This window comes from Galeopterus variegatus, unplaced genomic scaffold (assembly GCF_000696425.1).
Source record: "Galeopterus variegatus unplaced genomic scaffold, G_variegatus-3.0.2 Scaffold9269, whole genome shotgun sequence".
Classification (NCBI taxonomy): domain Eukaryota; kingdom Metazoa; phylum Chordata; class Mammalia; order Dermoptera; family Cynocephalidae; genus Galeopterus; species Galeopterus variegatus.
Window position 1 is genome coordinate 29,775 of NW_007735380.1, and position 19,374 is coordinate 49,148.

At 39.4% G+C, this 19,374-nt stretch overlaps 1 protein-coding gene across 1 annotated transcript in view; it reads right to left on the reverse strand.

Annotated features, from left to right (window-relative positions):
• Positions 1 to 18,989, reverse strand: part of LOC103609154 (synphilin-1-like) — a gene marked incomplete at its 3' end in the record, with an annotated part of 36,991 nt that extends 18,002 nt beyond the window's left edge. Inside the window, exons 1-2 of the mRNA XM_008593507.1 lie at positions 18,897 to 18,989; positions 5,960 to 6,032 (exon numbers count right to left, since the gene is read on the reverse strand). Of these exons, the coding sequence (XP_008591729.1) occupies positions 5,960 to 6,032; positions 18,897 to 18,953 (130 nt within the window). The remainder of the gene's footprint in view (positions 1 to 5,959; positions 6,033 to 18,896) is intronic.
• Positions 18,990 to 19,374: the final 385 nt, after the last annotated feature.

Genomic DNA, 19,374 nt, shown 5'->3' on the forward strand with positions numbered 1-19,374 from the left:
TCATGTCAATTATTTTAGGTGCTGGCTGAAATCCTTGAAATTCTTAGAAAACCATATATTTTATTTTCATAGGTTCAAGATTTGTTGCACAATTTGCATGTACAGGGTCTAAAAATACAGCAAATTTGCAATGTTTTAAAATATGCAGTCATGCACCACATAACATGTTTTGAAACACAACAGACCACATATATGATAGTGGTCCTGTGAGATTATAATGGATATACCATATAGGCTAGGTATGTAGAAGGCTATACCAGCTAGGTTTGAGTAAGTACATTCTATGATGTTCATAAGACGAAATTGCCTAACAACATATTTCTCAGAACCTATCCCCATTGTTTAGCAACACATGACTGTACATCCAAAATAACTTTTACCATATATCAAGTTTTAAAAGTATGGTTTCCCTTACCCATTGTCATACAAGTAATATTTTATATGATTTAGGTATTAATATTCTTTTAGAATCTATTCCTAGGCACATCACAAAGTCATTACTGGTACATAACTGAATTTCTAACCTCAGAGCATCTAAGTTCTCAGATGCAAAGCTGCATTAATATTTATTTGCTTTCTTTCATAAGAAAATTATACAATGAACTTAGCAGATACATATTTTCAAAAATCACGAGGTATTTAAAGCATCATGAATTGAAACAAATATGTATTTGAATGTCCAATTAATTAAAAAAACTCGAAGTCAATGAAATTGAATATGTTTTGATTTGAATACCATATGTTGCCATAATGTATTTTTAGTCCTCATTTGGAGAAAACCATACAGCAGAGTTAATACTCACTGCCTTGTGCTTTCTTCTTTTCCTACATGAGTAGAGGTAATTAATCAGAGAATGTGTGCAAACATTTCACAAATAACCTACCTTTTCAGGTGCAAATTTTTCACACATAGCTTCCTTTACTGCTAATCCTTGCCCCTCACTAGTCACTACATGTGGTTCCTTGAACTAAATTACTCCTCAGTTGTCTCAACTTCAGGTGGGCTTGGGAGATAGCAGAGCTGGTTTCAGATCCACCTGCTAGCTCCAGAACTTTGGGGAAACTATTTATCCTCTGTGAGCCTCAGTTTCCTCAACAATAAAATGGACATAATAATGGCGGCCCCCTCTCAGAGAACTATTTTGAGGATAAATATGCTGTTTACGAGGGCCTGGCATAATGCCTGGTACACTGAACACATAAGAAATAACTCAGAAACCTCAATAGCACCTGCACAGCTCCAAGCACAGGCAGAGTTTGTATTCGGGATTCCCACTTCTAGTTCTTTGCCTCCCTCTCACCTTCTTGTAGTACAGGCTGAGTATCCCTTATCTGAAATGCTTGGGACCAGAAGATTCGGGGTTTGGATTTTTTCAGATTTTGGACTGTGTGCATTACACTTACTGGTTGAGCATTACTAATCCAGAAATATAAAATCTGAAATGCTTCAGTGAGCATTTCCCTCAAGTGTCATGTTGGCACTCAAAAAGTTTTGGATTTTGGAGCATTTTAGATTTCAGATTTTTTGATTAGGGATACTTAACCTGTATCTCTAATTCCTTCATGCTTCCTTTCAAAACCTCTTTTCTCACAGAAATGTGAAGCCCACTCATAGTGCAGTGTAACTGATGGAGAACAGTTCAAAACATTATTTCTGTTAGGGTAAAACAGAGACTTCAATAGGAGTCAAAGCCTTTGGTTAAAGCAAGGGCACTCCTAAGGCAGACGGGGGGGCATGTGGAAGGGTCAGGGAGACGTCTCTCAAGTCTCTGCCAACACTGCAGCATTAGCCCACTCTGCTTGGAGCCCACCACTGGTGGGGGGAGGGCCCAGGGTGCAGGAAGTGAGGGGAGCCCTGGGCTGTATGTCTCACAAAGGGGTTCAAAAGGCCATGCACAGTGTTCATTTTATACTCCAGTTCCTCTCAGAACACATAAAAAGCAGGCAGGAAGGAAAGGCCTACTTGAGAAGGCAGGAAAGGTAAGTGGTAAGTCCCACGGGATGTTCCATGGGGCTGACAGGCTCTGCTCAGACCATGTGTAGAGTGACCTCGGGTTCAGTTCTGGGTGCCCTACTTTAAGAGGAATGCTAGTTAGCTGCAATGCATCCACAAAGCCAAAGAATGGGCAGGAGACCCTTTTAAAGCTGTGGAGGTAAATATGGACCCGGAGAAGAAAAGACCGAGACGGCCTGCCATCTCCATTCCTGTCCAGGAGGGACTGTCCTCCTTCTCTATGGCTCCAAAGAACCAGGATCGATGGGTGGAAACTGAAGGGACACTGGCTTTCGGTGAACAAGAAAATGAAGCTTTATGGACGGGCTGCCTTGTGAGACTGTGCACTCCCTGTCACTGGAGTGATGGAGCATGGGTTACAGGACCCCACGGTTAGGACAAGAATCACCTTCAAAGCCTGACTGACTGGCTGGGACTACGTGATTTTTTTTTTTCTTTTTTTGGCTTTTAGAAAACTTTTTATTAGTAAATGAATTTTAAATTGTTCATTTGTAAGTAAATTTGTACAATAGTTGGAAAACGAAAAACAGTACAAAGAAAAAAAGAAAAGCTGGATACCCTTTATCAGTTGTCAGCATTTTACCTATTTGTTTTATTACTTGCATTCTCTCTTTCTCTAAGACTAGATGATTTTTAGTTCTCTTACTAAGAGCTGTGAGTCTCCATGCTGAGGCTTCTTTGCAGGCAATAGGATTTTAGAAAAATTGGAATCCAGCTGGCCGTGCTCTTCACAGCACTCAGCATAAAATCTGAACTCCCTGTGGAGTCTGACCCTGACCCTCTCTCTGGCTTCATCTTCTCCTGCTCCTCATTTTGATCACCATGCTGCACCACACTGGTTTTCTTGTCTTCCTCAGACTTGCTAAGTTGATACCTGGTGCAGGGACTTTGTACTTGCTAGTTCCTCTGCCTTCAACACACTTCGCTGGCTTTCACATGGCTGGGTCCTTCTAACATCCCCTGCCCCCTAAGCCCTTCCTCCATCCTCAACTCCCACAGGTTACTCTATCACATTACCTCATGTCATCTCTTACTATCTGTAGTGATCTTATTTGTTTGCTTGCCTTTTGACTGTCACCCTCACTAGAATGTAAGCTCCATGAGCACAGGAGCCCTGTGTGTCTCATCTTTTACCATGTCCTCAGTGCTTGGGTCAGAGAACACTAAACCAATATTTGTTGGATGAATAAATAGGAAAACAATTGAGAACATCTGGTCAAAGAACTGTTAATACAAGGACAGAAGTTAACATTTGACAACCTACACAAAATAGAAAGTGCTTCTCTAGAAAGGTAGAGAAATGTCTATACCTGGTGGGGTATAGTCTAAGTGACAGAGGTTTGGGAAAAGTTTCCCCTAAGGGTACCACATCCCAAGGAAGATGTAGACTTTTCTCAGGTGCCAAAGTGTGTTCGCATGTTTGCTGCCATCTGCTTGAGAAGATGGAAACTTACTAGCACTCCTTGAGCAAACTCCTAGGTGGCCAATATGAGAAAGACAGGTGTGGAGGATTATTTCTACATTTGGATGCCCATAGAACTGACTGAGAATGCCTCAATTCCTTCAGAAACTGGCTCAGAAAACTTCATGTTAAGATCTCTTTCCAAGGAGCCCACAGATAATTCTATAGCAATGCTGTGGACAGATGCATTTTTCGATGCATTCCCTTTTCAAAGATCACTCGATCTATCAGAATGAGGTTTATCAGCCTCCAAATGGTTCATCATTTGGAGGTGTGCACGTGATCCCATTAAGAGGTCTGAGGCTTTCCCTCATCTATCCATTTCCTGTCAGCTCTAATTATTGCTGATTACCTTGGGCACTGGGTCTTTGGGTGAAGTTTTAAACTTAATCTAGTGAACTTAAAACTGGCCTCCCCAATCACAGAAGAAAAGTCCAACACCATTTATGGTGGAAAAGGCTAGAAGTCACAAGACCTGGAGAAAATGGAACCAGCCTCTGGAAAAATGATTGTTAAAAGTTTCTCCTTATTCACTTAACTCAGAAAATAACAGTAACTATTTAATAGAGAAAAGAAACTCGCTACTTAATCAATGAGAAAAAATGCTGATTTAAAAAGTTTTAAAAGGACAGTATGTTAAAATTAAATTATTGCCACTAAGTGCAGCTGTCTGAGAGGCAGTATATGTGACGGATAAGAGAACAGAATGAAGAAGCCGACGTCCTGGGGTTTGAATTCCAGCTGTTACTTAACTGCTGTGTGACTCTGGGCAAAATATTTAGCTGCTCTGCTGTGTTCCTCAGTTTGCCCATCTATAACATAAACATCCTGATAGTACTTAGCTCATGATGATTTTAGGATTAATTGAGTTAATAAAAGTAAAGTTCTTAGAGCAGTACCTAGAATAGTAAGCACAAAGAAAGTATTTACTATCATTTCTTCTCTCTTGCTCCCCACCTCCAATTAAAGGAAAAAGAAAATCTTATTCTGCAAAATACCTTCAGATACATCATCTAATTTTGATCTTAACTGGTGATCAAAATTACTGATGCCTGGTGACATCAGTAGAAGATATTTTAAGGATAATTAGTCACAGGCTCAAGGTCATTTAGCTGATTAAATTGTTGAACTCTAACTCGAACCCAGGTCTTCGACTCTGAGGCTGGCAGCTTCCCCACTGCAACTGCAGCTTGCATCATTGATCACAGTCATGGGTGCAACTTTGAAGCTGGCACTGCCTTTTAAGGAGATGCATCCTTATAAGGCTTATAGCCAAAAGCCTCTGTTAAATCCTACAGAAACTCGAGTGTTTTTGAAATACAAATAGGAAAAAGCTAAAGGTGAATGAAAACTTTCATTTAAACTTAAAACCATCTTCTGTGATGTTTCTGACCCAAACATTGAAGTATTACTTTCACTCACACATAAAAACACATGGAGATAAACAAACCTAGAAAGCCTAATTATTTTCCCCATTTCATCTAAGCAAAATGTCAAAAGAAAACAAACAGTCCAGGGGAAAAGTAAATTAGCTTTGTAAAATCTTTTCAGTTAGAAAGGCCTAGAAAGTCCTAGAATTCTGGTAGCTGTATAGGTAAGGCACGTCTATTTATTTTTAAAGATGATAAACATAATTTGAGGATTATCTTAAGCTCCCATCACCCATGGTTCTCAGGATTCTAGTTACTATCAGAGGAGGTCCAGCTTTGGCAAGGTTAATGGTGATGCCTTAGAGTAATTACTTGGAAAAAATAATAAACATCATTTCATAGTTTAATACCATGGTATCATTCCCATCAATATCCTTTTCTATTTTCATTTTTGCCCGTCACAGAGAAAAAAACAGAGAGGCTTAATTTGATTTACAGAGGGAAAAACAACCTTAAATGTACATTTTTGTTGGGGTGGGAGGAGGGGGTACAAGGAGAAAAGGTCAACCAGCTGGTTTTCATCTATATGCCATAATTCTCTCTTTAGTTTACACCATTAAACTCCAAAGCTTTGCTTTAATCTTAACTGTTACAGTATGCCTTATTGCAGATTCTACCCTGTCACATCCCTGATAGGGTTTCAGACTTTGGCAAAGCACTGTCCCCCAAGTTGGTCCTTGCCATATGGGTAGTAAACGCATCCAACATTTTTTCATCGGCGCCTGCGTCATTATATTTTGTCACCAATGGTTTCTCGGGTTTTCAGTAATTGCTGTGTATACTGCGGTTTGGAGATGCCAAGATGATCTCCTACATTTATTTGTACACAGCCGAGGCTTCAGTGGGCTTCCCTGTCCTGCTGTCCTTTTGTGGATGACCTAACATCTGTTTGTTGAAGGCGAGAAGGGGGGTGGTGGTGTGTGTGTGTGAGTGCAGAAGCCATAAAGGGAAAAGAAAACAGAAAGCAGGAGCAACTAATGAGGGGGAAAACAGCTTTCTAGAAGCCTTTTACACTAATTGAGGATAAGAGGCCAGGTGAGGGGTGGAACCTACCTGGTCTGTCTTCATTTTGTGAATCACATCTTCGGCACAGTTCTGGGATGGTCTTGAGTGATGTAACTGAATACTGAATGAGAAGCCAGAGAGAAAGCATGTAAAATAACAATTTAAAATGAGAGCCTTCACTCAAATTGGCCAGAAAAACAAAACACAAGGTAAAACTTGAGTATAAAAGGTATATTCAGGAAATCTATCTTGCTTTACCCTAAATGGGCTGCTTGGTAATATGGCAGCATCCCAAGCCCGCTCTACAAGCATCTGAGCAGATGCAGATTAAAAAGAGGGCTGGGCAGTCCTTCTTTAAAAAAGTGAAGAGGAGCCAGCAGACATTCTATCTCCCATCACTTCAGCTACCTGTGGAAGACAGAAGAATTATCTAACCTTGAGAGTTACCAGGAGATGGCCATAATATTTGTATTCTGAATCCTAAGAGTCAGTTTATGCATGAAAAGCCAAGTGGAAGAGCACCCAGCCTCTGCAACATCCAGGGCAGTCAGGAGACATCTCTCTGCTGATGCTGATTGGACAATGCAACCTGGTGTTACCATTTGCCACAGATTTTACTATGTGGCATCTGTAATCTCCATGGGAAATACCAGGGTAATATAATAAAAAGTGAGAGGAGCAAGGTTCTATGCTAGGAAGCTCATCTGTTTCACACATAGATTAGTATGAATTGAAAGAAACCACCTTCCAGGCTCTGTTCCAGCACCAACTCAGGGGCTGGCTATCAGGATAACAAATTATGACACAAGGGGGCATAAAATCAGAAGAGCTAAAACAAATGTAAAATCAATAGCTATGATTTATGGGACTACATTTGATGCCAATCAATCTTTCTTTAGAGAAGGCTGTTTTAAAACAAAATAAATAGGATGAACTCTTTCTTTAATCAAAGGCAAGTCAGGGACTGTCTTCAATCATGCTCATACTTAATTCATAAAATACAGCTTCCTGAAAATATCTTGCTTTGTACGTCTAAGAGAACAATATTCTTATGTAAATAAGCATGTTATCATGAATTATTTCACTACTGCAAAATTTGGGGGGATTACAAAAAAACATTTCATCTGAAAGAAAAATGATGATGGGAAACTCAGTAGGATTATTCTAGCATTACAAGTGACGAATGTGTAATTAGGACACATTTTTCAACAAGAAGGTACTTTAGTTAGCTTGATGTTGATAGATGGAGCAAAGCATCTCCATTGAGGACCCTCCCCCCACCATAGGATATCAGGACAGCAAGACAGAGGGAGGGGCTGCTGTAGCTATTGTCAACTTGCCAATTGCATACCACAAACAAATTAAATCTCGAATGACTAATTAGAGAAATTACTCTTACCTGTCTGATGCAATAACCTCTTAATGATGTTGGCCATTCCTCAGAGACTACAGGTGCTTTAGCAAAACCAATCAGAGGGAGGGGTGACTGCCTCTTAAACCAAAAATGAACCTCAAGGTATTTTCTCCTTGTAACATTATGTTCATGGGGAGTCAGAGGCAACACAGGTACAGAAGGCATTTTTCTTGGCACTAATAAGTTACCTTATGTTTCTGGCCAAGTATGAGCTCTCTAAGGAATCTGGTAGCTCCTTGAGACCAGCTGGTACAGGTTAAATAATTACACAGTCTATAATTCAATTAAAATTGGGTTTTTTGTTTTGGTTGCCATGTGCCTCATGAAACACCCTTTGGCAAAGACTCATTTTTGTTGTTGTTTTTTCTTTTCTTCCAAGGCAAAATATTAGAAAGAGGAAATTTAAGATTGATTGCATTTAAATATAGTTAATGACAAATTCAATAAGGTTTGGTCACTGGGCTTAATGATATACATCTGATTAAAGTGGATGACCTGCTATCTGCATTTCCAAGCACATGCATCCTAACTGCTAACCCCACCATAAAGTCAGCCATATCAGAATCTCTGATTTATTAGCTGTAGCTTCAATTTCTTCTGTTTGACCTCAGAGGCCTACAGTGTGTAGTGAGTTTTGATTTGATGAGGTTTAAATTTGAACAGCACAGGCTGCCTGAGTCACAGGAAGAGACTAGCCTAGCTGATCCACACCTGCTCAACTTACATAACGTGGCAACTTTGCCTCTCCACCCACAGTCACATAGGATGTCACTTTTGTGAAGGCACATATTTTAATTCTCTGGGAATAAAGACATTGAAGAAAAAGTCATGAGCTGCCCCTGGGAATGGAAATAAGAAGTACAGCAATCTAAGAAAAGAATGATGTGTTGGCCAAAAAATTAAAGTTTTGTGTAATTTTAAGGGTGCATGGAATATCAAATTCAGTAGTGACTCCAATCTACGCTGAAAAAATGCATCCCTCTTTATAAAGACACAAGAAAAAAATCAATTTGGGATTTGTTTCAGTAAGTACAAATACTGCTCTCTGGATGGAAGATAAAGTTTAAGGGAATGCTATGCAGATGGTTACATTGTGATGGGAAGAAATGCACAGGAAACACACAAAACCAACATGCAAAAATGTTTCATATTTGCAAATTTAATAATGAACAAATGACCCAGGAAATGTCCTTTATAAGACTGCTCTGTGCTACCATCTGAGAGCCACAATGGAAGGCTGCCCAGACTGCCTTCATCCCAGTTCACAAGACAGATGGCCTTTTATAAGGAGCTTTCAGATTGCCAACCCACGTCATTCTCAGGACAATGGCCAATTTCAAGAGGAGTAACTACTGTCACTTTGGCCCTATCAGAACCAAAGCCCAATGCACCTTCCCTGCCTCTTGCCCCTCAACCCATGCTTTTGTAGCCTGTTCCCTTGACTCCAATTATTCCTGGGTGATAAGAGAGGGGAGGGGGCCTGAGGTTAGCTGAGAAGCATTATATTTCCTACTGCTATGTTGCACAAACTTATTCCTTTTCTAGAATTCTTCCAGAGGTTATTCCGTGCAGAAATAGCCTTTTTGATCTAAACTTCTTTCTCACTTCTCCACCATGTTTCTAGAAGAGCCCCTGCCAAAGGTTGACCAGCTACCTCAGCTTCTTACCCCTGTACATCCAAAGTTTAGTTCACCTTTTGTTCCTTTGCTCCAGGGTCTCCCTGGCCTGTAATGCTTTCCTCTGGCCATGCAAATGCCACCATTTCACAAGGCCTGCTTATGTTCTGCCTCCTCCAGGAAGCCCTGCCTGACTGCTTCAACCCTCACTGACCGTTCTCTTTTCTGCCCTTGGTAAATTTCTCCCTTGTTTTCTTCTCTGTTGTTTCCTATGTGAAAATGTTGGTTCTCAGAAGCACCTGAGGGAAAGAATGGTATCTTTGACTTGTATGTGTGCATGGCACACAGGGACTAATTACTGTTTGACTGAAATTAACAAGAACTACACACAATTGACTAATTCCTGGGCACAGTTCATGTTTAGATAGTAAGTGGGAATTTCCTCCAAACCTTCATTTTGGCACTAGAATTAATTAGCTTTCTAAAATGCAAATTTGACTAAAGTGTGTTTCAAACCCTTCAGTGGCTCTGCACAGACTACAGGACAAAGACCATGTGCCTCAGCATGCGCACGAAGCCTCCCATGAGCTCAGCCTCATCTCTCACCATTTTCTACTTCCTTTTAAGATTGTGGCAATAATAAATTTCTTGTGTCTCCCCTCTCTACTGTTTTACCTGTCTACACCTTTATGTATGCTAGTCCACCTACCGGGAATGTCATTCTACCTATGTCACTAGGCAAACTCCTTTTAATTCTTCAAGCTGTGCCTGGGTATCATTTCTACAGTACCCTCTCTGACACTCCCAGAGGTAGTGCTAGCTTTCAAAGTGTGGTCTCTGGACCAGTGGTATCGACACCAACTAGGAACCTGTTAGGAATGCATATTCTTGGGCCCCATCCTAGACCTACTGAATTAAGAACTCTGAGGGTGGGGCTCAGCAGCCTGTTTTTTCAAAAGTCATCCCCATGATTCTGATGCACAATGAAGTTCAGGAATCACTGCTCTATATTATTTCCTTATCTTAGACAGCATCCCATCCATCACAGCATCCATCATATTCCCTATCTTAGACATATGAAGGTACTTCAAAGAGGTCCCAGACAGATTCATATTATCTTTTAATTCTATTTATCCATGAACTTTTTGAAGTACTCTTGTACATCTATTACAGAATTCATCACATGTCATTTCATCTATATGTTTAACATACCTGCTTTCTCTGCTTGTGAGGGTGTGGGCAATATTTTATTTACCTAAGATATCAGGCACTTATTGAACTGAATTAAATGAATTCCTCTAGGTAGCCCACGATTTCAGTGGCAGTAATACTAATAATAATAGCAGTTAATATTTACATAGCACTAATCTTCAGAGAAAAAATCATAGTTATAAATCTAGCAATGTAATCATAGTATATTTAAAAGAAAAAACAATTTTAATATAATAGTATGAGTAGTAGCTGAGGCCTTAGCCTTTTGTACAAAGGACAATGGATTTGGAGCCAGAAGCTCTGGAGTCAAGTCCCAGCTATGACATTTATTAATTCTGTTGTTCTAGACAAATAAATAATGTTGTATCTCTGGGACTCAGTTTCCTTATCTTTAAAACACAGATAATTATATGAGATAAATGTAGGTGAGGTCATTTTGCAAACTGTAAAGTGCCGTTAAATGTTTTTGTCTCTTCTCTCTAACCTGTTTTCCATGTGTGTCCCACAGTCTTCCCTCCTCACCTTAATTCCTGTCATCATTTTAAGCCCAGTAGATCAAGATGTGAGAACTAATGAGGTGGGAGAAAGGGGCTGAGCTGGCACTGGAAAGAAAAAGAAAGGAAAGATAGCTCAGCCTATCCCGGCACATTATGTGGCTTCTCTTTGTTCTTTCCTCACCCAAGAGAGTCTGTCGTCAAGGGTTGACACTGAAAACTCAGCTTCGCAAACCACACAGAGTTGATATGATGCAAGACAATCCTACACATCCCAGCTTACACCAGTCAGCCTTGTCACCCCTGCCATGCAAAACAGTTTGAAGATGCATGGGATTCATAATGACAGTGCGTGATTTCTACCACACAGAGTTGATATGATGCAAGACAATCCTACACATCCCAGCTTACACCAGTCAGCCTTGTCACCCTGCCATGCAAAACAGTTTGAAGATGCATGGGATTCATAATGACAGTGCGTGATTTCTACATTGGGCTATGGGGATCTCTGACCACCCTAGATATTGTTTAAGATGGAAAGCTTTGGCCCTCGTTCCTGAAAACTGGAGCCAGTTGGGTGAACAAGCAGACATTACTCAAATGGTAATGAGCCACAGAAAATGAAATACCTAACATCCCAAGCACCTTTGCAAGCTAGAGACTTTGAAACAACTAAGGTCCCATTAGATTTCCAAAAGAAACAATTAAACCAGCCATCCAAACGATATCATGAAATTCATGATTTCTCACACAGCTTTCCAAAATTCAGGCAGCATCTCAACAGGCACACAATAAAAACAACCACAATGTGTACAAGCAAAGCTGGGAGTGAAAGTGAAGGCATGTAGCTGAAGTGAGATTTTCAGAACACAGTACTTTTCTAAATTTGTGTCCTCCCCTCCAAAGGCCTGCCTTTCCAATTCAAGAAGGGATGTCCTGACTCCACACCCTCTGTAATAAATTGGGCTCCAGTGCCCCTTCTCTGAGTATATGGCACTGTAACCTAGGGTCCAGGTCTCCTAAATGCCCAGGCGCTCACGGCCGCTAGAAGGCCTGAAACAGGAAGTGAACCGATCATTAACGCTTTGTTCTGTTTCTGTTCTTGCAGGAGGTGGCCTGAAGTCAGGAATCATGAAATGCTAGACTGCCCTCAAAATATATCATCTGAAACTGATATATGGGCCCCAGAGATGAACTTTGGTGAATCTCCACCCAAGTAGGAGCCAGGACCTCCACACCTACATGTTCCTGTTTTATGTCATGGGTCAACCATGACAGGAAGTTTCAATTTGCCACCTGTGGATTGTAACCTGTACTAGCTGGGGGCTCAAGGTTAGCCCATGTGACAACTTCCAGAGGTCCTGATGTTGCCCAAACACCACACTTTTTCCTGGGTCCAAATGTAAATTTGGTTTTTGATTTGCATTTGATTTTTGCTCTGGTTCTTTGTTTTTACATCTTCTGAATATTTCTTTACTTTATGTCCTATAGTAAACCCATCCAAACTGAATAAGCTTGTATCATTCATTCACGTGAGAGGACCTCAGTGAGAACTTGTGGGAAGTTAGGTAGGAACTTTGGTTATCTAAGATGACTCCTTTCCTCGTTTGGGGAGATTCTACTTTGGGAGCCATCCCCAGTATTCTCCTTATTTCCGAGTAGGAAAGCCTTTTCCTCCTGCTCTGGTCTTGGTTGCACTCTCAGAGGGACGGACCCCTGTTGTCCTGTAACAGCACTAGTGGTCCACCCTTCACGGCCAGCCATCTGCTGTGCTCAGGTTTCCTCTCACATCTCCTCAGGACTCCCGCCCTGCCATCATCCCCTCTTCCCTCTTTCTCCTTGGCCTCTCTCTCAGTATGGGCTCTTTCCTTTGATCCTATAAAAACAAACAAGCACCCCACCACATCTTAGCCTTCCTGGCTGACCATGGGCTTTCCTGCTCTGTGTTCATCAGCCATCTTTTGGGAAAGAATTGTCTCTGTTTGTGTCTCTATTTCCTCATCACTGCATATTCCTCCAGCCACCACAACATGGTTCTGCCACCCTGCCACACAGACCCTGTGCGTATGATGGCCACCAATGGTCTACACTGGAAATCCAGTGTGTACTTTTCAACCCTTATCTTTATTATGATCTATTTGCCACTATTGAACATTCCATTCTTTATTCCTTAAATCTCTGCCACCCCACCCCCCACCCCAAGTTTTTGGCTCCCTTAGCTTTCTTTCTATATCTTCAAAATCTTTCTTCCGGTTTCTTCTGTAGAAGCCTCCCCCAGCCCCCCATCCTGCCCCGTGGGATATACTTCCACACAGTTTCTTACTTGGAACATTATTCTCTTTCCACGTTCCATACTTTCACAGATGACCTTAACTATTCCCCCAGTTTCCACGATCACCTCTACATAGTACAGATACCGATGAACTGTACTTTCATATATCTATCCTACTCAGTTTTAAATACACTTCTTTCTGCTATTTAGGCTCCAAAAATAAAAATGATTATTAATCTTATTTTCAAATTCATTTGATTTTTGCTCTGGTTCTTTGTTTTTATATCTTCTGAGAGGTTTTTTAAAAATTTAAAATAACAAAAAATCCTTTTCATTAAGACATTGTGTGTGGCTGGTATTTGGGAAATCTTAGTCATTCTTTTTGACCATTTTAAGAGTACACCAGGAATTACTCTATTGTAATACTAATGTAATAAATGTAATGTGTAGTCAGGCAGAAGATGAAGGTCCACATTGGTAAAGATGGTGGGATCAAAGTACTGAATGACCTCCTCCTGTGAGAAGTGGACATGGTGGGGAAGAGGTCTAGGTGAACTGGGAAGCCAGAGGTGACCAAGGGACCCAGCAGAAGCCATTTTCAATGCCTTGGTTACAACACATGGATTCTAGAGCCAGACTGCCCATGTTACATCCTAACTTCATTTTCTAGCTAATTAATCTTAGTTATTTAACCTCTATATATCAATTTCTTCACTGGTAAAACAGTGTAATAATTGTACTTACATCCAAGTGTGGCTGTGAACGTGAGGAATAGTAGTACATGATGAATAGAGTCTGATGTACAGTAAGCATTCAGTAAATGTTAGCCATTATTATTATTTACATTTAAAAGTATCAAAATGAGCATTTAAAAATGAAGCCAAAGTAATGACAATTAGTGAAGCAAAAAATACAAAAGCAATTACAAAAATAAATGTATCTTGCAGTAGGGCAGACAACCAGATACAAACCTTGTTCACCTTCAGTGATGGTCTAGTTTTAGTTGTGAGGAAATGATCAATCATCATCAAAATATAAAGACTAACTGTCAAGAATAGAGTTTAGTATTGTAATTAAATTTGACTTGCCATGAAGTAAACCTGATGTTTCATAATATGCTTTAATTGTTATTATAGTGTTCTGTAAACTCTATGAGAGCACTGACCAAGTCTGTGTCATTCACCCTGAGCCTAGAACTGTGCTTGGCACACTGTTAATGTTTAATAAATGCTTGTTGAGTAGACTGGCATAAAAGCTTATTGTGAATAAAAAGGTAAATGGTTTGTGTAAATAACCTGAAAAGTTTGTGGAAAAATAGAATTAAAATATAATACAAGTCTTTCCATGACCTTTTGCAAGTACCAGTGTGTATTTACACATATATGTATGCTTGTATATATATTCATGGGTATTTGTGTAAATAACCTGAAAAGTTTGTGGAAAAATAGAATTAAAATATAATACAAGTCTTTCCATGAACTTTTGCAAGTACCAGTGTGTATTTACACATATATGTATGCTTGTATATATATTCATGGGTATGTGCTTATGTGTGTGCATGTATATGTGTATGTGTGTTTATATAATACATTTATAAAATATATATAATTTCTTCTGTTTTCTCCTTAAAATCCAGGGCGATAAGATGATTATCATCATTTTACAAATGCGAAAGTTAAAGTACAGTAAAATTTAAAAATTTGACTAAGTTTTCTTTAACTGGTTTTATTTTACATATAAAAAAATATATATATACACACACATATATGTATATACATATATATACATATATGCACATATATGTATACGGTATACCAACTCCCTTACTTCCAAAATGCAATTTTTAATCGCTTCAGTGCCAGGTGGGGATAGCAATGGGGAAGGTGACTGGTACAGATACTTCTACTCAACTAAGCTGCTCGGAAGGGGAAGAGTAATGTGGTCACGCACTTCTGTATTTAATCCTGGCCCTGACACTTATCCATCTGTAACCTTGTGAAAGTCACACAATCTCTCAAAGCCTCAATTTTCTCATCTGCCAGATGGAATAAAAACAGAGCCTACCTCGCAGTTGATGTGAGGCCTGGACAAGACAACAGACAAAAAGTTCAGCTTAGAGGGTGGCACGTTTGATGGCCGATGGCTGTGAATGAAGCTCTTCAACAGATCCATAGTTCAGCCTCTGCTTTATTCAGTCCTGTGTCTGATATTATTTTCAAAAACAGCAAATTGGCCTCTCTTAATAAATACACCATGGCTCCCAAGAATTCCAGAGAGGTTTTGTTTTTTCAAAGATAGATGGATCTGTCTCCCATAGGAATAAAGAGAGAAACCTGTAAACCCATTTAGTGACAGAAAAGACCTACTTTGAACCTTTGTGTTTATGTGTGTTGTCATCTCTCTCTCACAGACCTGCAGTTATTGCAAAATGTTCTGCCTTTTTAGATGGCAGGATTACAAGAATGTATAGTTTAAACTCTGTATTTTGCAAAGGATGTGCATTATTTTTGAGTCTGGGAAGCTTCAGAATAATTTGGTTGCTTTCTGTGTTTTGTCTCATTAGGTAAAGGCAAAAAAGTTCTAGTTGTTTTTTATACCAATATACAGCTTGTGTTTTAATTAAAACAAGAACCAGGCTCATGACCAGAGGGGAAAAACCATGAAATAGAAAGCCTAGACTACATAATAAGGCTATGGCTGGAGAGTAAGAAGAGGAGTTTTAAACTTGGGCATGTTTTTGTAAACATCCTTTTCAAATCTCATGTGCTCTTTTTTCCCCCCTCCCGCTACTTAAACCAGGAAAGAGGCTTAAGGGCTGTCAGAGGAAGAGGTTTATGGAATCCTAAAAATGAAAGCAGGTTTGTGGGAAACTACATTTCTTTTTATGCCATGAATTATTCATCATGCCAATGAATTAGCACATTGAAAACATTTTCATTTTTCACAACCAGGAAAGAGGCTTAAGGGCTGTCAGAGAAAGAGGTTTATGGAATCCTAAAAATGAAAGCAGGTTTGTGGGAAACTACATTTCTTCTTATGCCATGAATTATTCATCATGCCAATGAATTAGCACATTGAAAACATTTTCATTTTTCAACTTTAGCATTTGAATAATCTCCATTTAGCCCCTAAAGCAGCTGTAACATTTATTGCTCCTAGTTTAGCTAAATAGACTGAGAACAATCATATCAATATTTAATAGCTTATCTCCACTACTTTCATCATGAAATCATTAAGAACAATATGATTCTAGCATATTTCAGGTATTAAACCTGGATCATACTGAACTATGATAGAATCATCTACTATGTTGTAGAGGTTGCCAGTTAAAGTACAGTTTCTTCAGCTTCAAGTGGATTAAAATAGATTAGAATTTCTCAACCTTCATACTACTGACATTTTGGGCTAGATAATTCTTTGTTGTAGGGGACTGTCCTGTATATGACAGGATGTTCAGAAGCATCCCTGGTCTCTACCCATTAGATGCCAGTAGTACCTCCCCAGCATGACAACAAAAAATGTCTCCAGGTATTGCCAAGTGTTCCTGGGGTTGGAGAGATGGTAGGTAAAATCCCCCCTGATGTGAACCACTGCAATAAACTATATTTGTCTTGAAGAAGCAGTCAAGTGTTACTTGACTTGGGTATTCTAGAGACAGAGTGCTCCTAACTAGCTGGGTGACCCTGGACAAGTTATGTTAAGATCTTCATGCTATAGCTTCCTCATCTGTAAAATGAAAATAACAGTACCTTCCTTCATAGGATTATTGTGAGGATTAAACAAGATAATGTGTGTCCCATAGTAAATGCTCAATAAAGGTTAGCCATTGTTATTGTTTTATCAATTCTATGTAATTTCATAGAATTTCAATTCTATATAATTTCAAAACCTGATTTAAGTTTAAATTCTGGTTAGAGATCCAAACAATAGAAACATGTTTAAAGGAGTAAAGTTTGGATGCAGCTACACAATTACAGATGGATATCTTTATTTATGTTTCAGAGTGGTCAAGTTGTAGAAGCTCAACTATTGCGTAATCCTGTAGCCTAATTTGCTAAGCAGCTTCGGTCATTGCTTAACATATTTTATTATCTTTCAAGTGGAGATTCCTAATTCATCAAAATTATGGGCTGCTGCCAGATGATTCTTCTGTAAATAGAACTTCTCTGTTGAGTTTTTTTTTTTTTTTTTTAAATATCTTGACATCATGCCTGGTCTTTTCCCTTGAGATTTTTCTTCACCATTGGTCATATAAATATTATTGTATTATTCACTGAAATAATAACAAAAGCTACCATTTTTAAGAGCAACTTACTATGTGTGCCAAGATAAGTGTTTCAAATATATTATGATTTCACTCAATCCTCTAAACAACCTTAAAAGTTAGGTGGGCATCTCAGAAAGGCAAAGTTAATATGCCCCAAATCATCCAGCCAGCAAAGGTCAGAACAAGGTTAAAGCCCAGATTGGCTGCCTCCAATGTCCATGCTCTTAACACACAACTTTATTACTAAAGCTCAGAGAGCTACCACCCAACTTCTAATCATGACACAAGTTTCCCTTTCTACGACACCGTCCGCCCTACCCACATACCCCAATGCTATCATTCACTTTCCTTACTTTCCCCCCCACTCAGCTCAAAATACCTCAAGGGGAGTAGTCACAAGAGAACTGTGCTCTGAAAGCTTTCATATCAAGCGGGGTGATTTAGAGAGAAAGAGACAGACAGAAAGATATGGGAAAGAAGATGCTTATTTTGCATTGTTCTTAATGAGGACTGATAAAAATTGTCATGAAGCTGAAACAGGGAAAGGTTGAATTCACATTTCTCTGGTACAAAAAATACTCATCTAAGGTTGTACAAAATAAGTGATTCACTGAATTCATCCCAGTAATCCTATTCTTATAGGGAAAGGTTGAATTCACATTTCTCTGGTACAAAAAAACTCATCTAAGGTTGTACAAAATAAGTGATTCACTGAATTCATCCCAGTAATCCTATTCTTACGTACAGTATGCATATTTTATTTCAAGGTAAGGAATAAAGTAGAGGAGTATAAAACTGCTGACAGAAGCATGTTAAAGTAAGTTCAGCATTTTGAGACAATTTCCAGTGGTGACCCAAAGCACTGAGAGATCAATGCAAGACAAGGTCAGAAATTGTGAGTCTAGAGGTCCTGGGAAGAGAGTTACATGGCTAGTTCAGAAACAGCAAAATTCTCACTACATACTCTGAGAGTTAATTAGCCCAATTTTTCTGGGGCATTAGAGGCCAGCATGTTTGCTGGTGTCACCGAATTGATTGTGGGCCCAATATAAGTCACATGCAGCTCTAAGCAAGGTGCATGTAGACAATCCAATCAGAACAGTCCTGAGTTAACCGGGAAGCAGCAAGAAGTCTGTGGGTGTTATGGGAAGTAAGAGACTTATTAAACCACATCATGACAGGGTTAAGCAGGACCAGCTGGTCCAGTCCTTATCAATGTAATTTCATAGAATTACAATGCATGAGTCTTCCTAACTATTCCCAACAAGTATCCAATCTGTGCTTTGATACCCACAGTGATTGGAAGTATTATTCCCTTTATTGTTCATCAGTTAATAAATGCCAACTTGGCTGTTCTTTATTCTGTGTCCTTGTCAACTCTAAAGGAGTTCGGAATTAACCCTCTGAAAGTGCCTACAATACGTAAGCACTTTATAAATGTTCTCAGTCAATAGTTTTGACAACATTGGAACAGATGGAACCTCAGTGAGGTTGAATGTCTTGTCTTCCCAAGCTCACACATGTAGAGGGATTCACTTCTTGGTCCAGGAGACCCTAAAACCACACTTCGCCCACCACACAGGATTTCTGCTGTCAATTTCTAAACATAGTTGGAAGAGTTGAGAATATATAGAGTATAATAGAGAAAGTAGCCCATGAAGTTGAAGGCAGAATACCTTGAAAGCATTGCTTGCAAGTAGTAATACTTACAGATATGTCATCACTAAAGTCAATTTCATCCAAATCAAGGTATTCAGGGGCTTCCATTATTCTTCTTTGAACATTTTGAATAAGGTCAAATATTTATAAACTCCTAGACAAGACAGAAACAGAAAAAACAAAGGCAAGAAAGTTAGCTGTTTTATAACCAAAAATAATATCAAAAATAAAACAAAATGGGAAAGGTAATTAATTGGGTGCTAGTGTTGCCTTGCAGCACATTTCCGGTCTTTGCATGTCGCCAGCCTGGCTTTTCAGAAGCAGTAAACATAGCTCCTCCACTGTCCCCAGTGTGGCTCCCCAGAGAGCACCCACAGTCTTCTGCTTTACTTGATTTGTGCCTGTGTGCCTGTTTGTCTTTGCCAGAGTAGAATCTCGGATCAGAATTTCCCCTAGGCTCAATATAAGGATTCATTCCAGTCCAAACTCAGCTCTCTTCACACCCTGCTTGAAAGTAGGAGCTTTGGGG